This window comes from Triticum dicoccoides, unplaced genomic scaffold (assembly GCF_002162155.2).
Source record: "Triticum dicoccoides isolate Atlit2015 ecotype Zavitan unplaced genomic scaffold, WEW_v2.0 scaffold16131, whole genome shotgun sequence".
NCBI lineage: Eukaryota > Viridiplantae > Streptophyta > Magnoliopsida > Poales > Poaceae > Triticum > Triticum dicoccoides.
The window spans coordinates 110068-114615 of record NW_021215392.1 but is presented as its reverse complement, the minus strand read 5'-3'; the positions used below and the strand labels follow the sequence as shown (position 1 = coordinate 114615).

Genomic DNA, 4548 nt, shown 5'->3' with positions numbered 1-4548 from the left:
TATATATCCACGTACCCCCAAACGATCAGATACGGAGCCAAAACCCTAATTCCACCGCCGTAACTTTCTGTATCCACGAGATCCCATCTTGGGGCCTATTCCGGAGCTCCGCCGTAGGGGGCATCGATCACGGAGGGCTTCTACATCAACACCATAGCCTCTCCGACGAAGTGTGAGTAGTTTACTTCAGACCTACGGGTCCATAGTTAGTAGCTAGATGTCTTCTTCTCTCTTTTTGGATCTCAATACAATGTTCTCCCCCTCTCTTGTGGAGATCTATTCGATGTAATCTTCCTTTTGCGGTGTGTTTGTTGAGACCGATGAATTGTGGGTTTATGATCAATTCTATCCATGAATAATATTTGAATCTTATCTGAATTCTTTTATGTATGATTGGTTATCTTTGCAAGTCTCTTCGAATTATCAGTTTGGTTTGGCCTACTAGATTGATCTTTCTTGCAATGGGAGAAGTGCTTAGCTTTGGGTTCAATCTTGCGGTGTCCTTTCCCGGTGACAGTAAGGGCAGCAAGGCACGTATTGTATTGTTGCCATCGAGGATAACAAGATGGGGTTTTCTTCATATTGCAAGAGTTTATCCCTCTACGTCATGTCACCTTGCTTAAGGCATTACTCTATTTTTTACTTAATACTCTAGATGCATGCTGGATAGCGGTTGATGAGTGGAGTAATAGTAGTAGATGCAGGCAGGAGTCGGTCTACTTGTCTCGGACGTGATGCCTATATACATGATCATACCTAGCCAATCGCCCTGAAGGCTGCTAGTTATTATATATCACACATCGTATATAAGAACGGACATGAGCGTTCATATATGAAACTCTAGAGGAATATGAACAAACAGGTTACGAAAAAAACACGTCTATTGGGCCGGCCCAGTTGCGACCGCAGTCAACAATTCCGGGATTCAACATGCCATGTCGACAATCCCTGTTTGGAAACTCTCTCAAGGTTCAAAATATACCGGGACCGGATAGTTCGATGTGTTGATTTCCGGGAGTGAAAGTTCAGGGTCGATTTAGATTTCTTCTACAAGTTCAAGGTTTGTTTTCAACTTTTGCTTCTGTGAGTCGTACACGAGCACCTGAACGGGTTGGTCGTCATCTGGGAGATGCACGAGTCTATCAGACAGCAGGCACACGAACCCAATGCTCCAGTTAGGCCGGCACCTGGCGTACCAAGACCTCCGCTGCTCCGCCCCATCCTTGTCGCGCCACATGATACATTCTTGTCAACTCCTTTTGCGACCTTGAACCACAGGAGGCCAACTACATGGTGTCAAGATGGTGCACCAAGACCATTGCCCGATGGTGCCGGCCTTCTTCCTCGACAACAGCGCCTATGGACAGTCTACAACCTTGATGCCGGCGACCTTGCCGAGCTTGGAAATGGGCTCCGCAATTCTGGCAAAGCCTTTTCTCTCGGTTGTGATGTCTAGTGAGGCACAAAAGATCTTTTCTAGGCAGTTATAAATGTTGTATCTGGCGATGAATTCATATGTGAGTCTAATAAATAAATGCATTTCTATCCACATGTGAGACCAATAATGAGCTTTCGTTATATTTTCTATCCACATATGGGACCATACAAATAAATAAATAAAGATCTTTTTCTATGTGCTTATAATTGCAATTCAAAATGTTATACACTATTTATCTTGCAAAATACGCACTATGACCGCTTAAGATTATCCAACGAATGATGGATGAGCTTTCGCTATATTTTCTCTGTCTTTTTAATCACGAATCACATAACAGCCACAAGACAATGACATCTGTGGACAATCTCTTAAGCCCTGGGGCATTGTGCTAGTATCTGAATAATTCCGTGACCGATGGAAGAAGGGATAATCATGCCTTGGTGTCCACCACTTGGGGTGTTGGCGCTGGCGCATATGACCATAGGCATCATATGAGAGATTTTGTATTTTTTTGCTACAAATATAAATTTTATGAGGGGTTTTATATTGCACTTTTAACTTGCATGTTGTTCCATGATGCGCTGTGGATGAAATTTAGCGACAGAAGTAATGGTTGATAGCATGCCAATGGTCGCAATGCCACGGTCCACCAACCAGCCAATCACATCAATGTCTGTGGAGAGCGCATGTGAGATCAACATGCAGATGTGGCCCATGCATTGAGGAGGGGGGGGGGTGGAGAGCTGCATCTTGATGTTGATATATGAGGAGAAAAAAAATGAGAAGTGTCGTACAAATGTTGCAAAGTGGATGAAGAAGGCAAATGTGGCAATGCATGAAGGAGGGAGTTCAGATACGAAAAGGTTGCATCCAAGTATTTATGGAGTTCAATTTAGATCCAGTTATCCAGGATTGTTTGTAGTGAAACTGTTTAATTCATCAATGATTGGCTGATTCAACGTACATGTGTTGATAGAGGAGTATTCTTCCTCTTTACTATAGAATAGAATCTCATCAGAAGTCGGGTACGAAGTTAAAGCTCCTTGTATAGGTCGCCTTTATAAGAATCGGGTTTATGGCGATAGCTGAATTGACTATAACTCATACTCCTGTTGATCTATGGTCGTGGAGAGTTAGGATTTTATCTTGTGTAAGATGTAGAGAACACGCTCATACAGTAACTTGACATGAGATAATACACTAAAAAATATCACGGTTGAGAAATACATAGTGCACCAATGACAAAATTTCTTTTCCCCAACATATACTCCATTTATTCCCTTTTGTAAGATTTAGTAACACTCGGGCATTGTCCAATGACACATTCCTATAAATACCAAATGACACTATATAAAAACCATATATACGAAAATAACCTTTTGAGTTTACTCTTAACATAGTCAAATGTTTTAGACATTTGAAAGCTTCATGGAATATATATCATAATTCTTAATCCAATTTTCTCATACAATATATCATACATAGTATTACTTTACAAAGTATAGCAATGTATGTACATAAGATACATCTTCATACACAATTTAAGGGCACATATGAACTATACATAGGATATGGGGACCTTAGTTGTTTGAGAACTGTGCATATGCATGATTAGGTCGCATTTGGCTATCTTCCTATTTTGTTGGGTAAGAAGGCTCCATGGCAAGACCACACATGCCCTTCTTGTCTGCAATGTCTTTCTCCATTCTCAAGTACCCATCTTCGCCCCAAGTTGTGCCCCATGAATTCTTCATCAACCAATAGCTCGTGCCATCACTAGTCTTTCCATATCCAATGGCTGCAATTCCATGGTCCAAGTCAGTGCCGCAGGACCCAGTCATCACCCCACCAGAGTAGAATTGGAACGTCATGTCTCCTCCGTCCACAGCTACAGACACTGGTTGGTTTGCCACCGCCTTCATAAGGGCACCCTCGTTATTGGCAGGCACATCCTCAAAGCCGGTGATGGTTGCGGCACTGTTGGATCCAGCCTTGCACTTGCCGTCAGCTGCAGTATATGGGTAGCTTGACTCCATAGTAAGGCCTCCATTCTTGATAATGAATTTGAAGGCATCATCCATGAGTCCTCCCTCGCAGCCTTGATCTTGACCATGAACATCACAGTCAACCAACTCTTGCTCCGACAGTGAGATCAACTTCCCGGTTTTTAGTTTTACAATGCCCTCTGTCGCGGCAACAGCAGAAAATGCCCAACAGCAGCCTAGAAATAATTTTGTTGTTATAGTGTTATCCAACAAAATATTAACACATATATGCCGTGCATCACAATGTTTTTTTACTTACCACACTGGCCTTGATCCTTGACAGGAGTGACGGCTCCCTTGGCCCTCCAGTCCACCGTTGCTGGAAGGGCATCCAAACTCAAATTCTCATACCTGAATCCAGAAGAAAGAACTCTCATGGAGTTTGCTTTGAATCCCTTGTTTGTGTTGGTTGTCTTGAACTCATCATTTGTGATATCAGCAAATTGGTTGACGCCAAGCCAGAACTTGTGATTTTGGGCATTGAATGTTTCAATGAACTCGACGTTGCCTTTGAAAACCTCGAACCGACGTGCCTTCTCAGTGGTGTCCTTGTACACACGGCCATACTGAGCCATCCAGTTCTCATGCTTCGCCACCATCAACAAGTCATCATTCAGCTCACGAGCTGCAATGACTGTACCACAGAGGCAGATGCAACCGAGGATGGCAAGAAGCAAAGCCTTGTGGATGGCCATCTTCGGTTAGGTACCGAACTGCAATGACAGTACTGCAGCGGCAGAGGCAACCTAGGATGGCAAGTGTCTGTACTTTGGTCTGGTTTGTTGGATGGCACTTGGTGGTATATATAGTGTCAAGTACGTATTAAAAATAGGAGACTGAGAGATACGGTGTTTGTACGAAGTTATTTTGTGGAAAAGGGCTTGTGCGTTGCCGTGGATTATGGTGGCCGGCTAGTGGTATAAAAATGACGCGCACATCTGATTGGCCGGCCACATTGTATAAAAATGATACGGCAGAACAAAGAAGTACGCTTGGTGTACATCTGATAGCGACTCCTGCTTGTTTATGTCGGGGTGTACATCTGACTGACAGTGATCCCTGCTT

At 43.2% G+C, this 4548-nt stretch overlaps 1 protein-coding gene across 1 annotated transcript; it reads right to left on the bottom strand.

The window, feature by feature from the left end:
• Nucleotides 1–3072: 3072 nt before the first annotated feature.
• On the bottom strand, nt 3073–4178 carry LOC119344252 (senescence-specific cysteine protease SAG39-like). Its single transcript, XM_037614781.1, has 2 exons — nt 3743–4178; nt 3073–3659 (listed from the first exon to the last, which is right to left on the bottom strand). Exons 1-2 carry the CDS (start codon nt 4176–4178, stop codon nt 3073–3075), a joined length of 1023 nt encoding a protein of 340 aa, XP_037470678.1.
• Between the last annotated feature and the right edge of the window lie 370 nt (nt 4179–4548).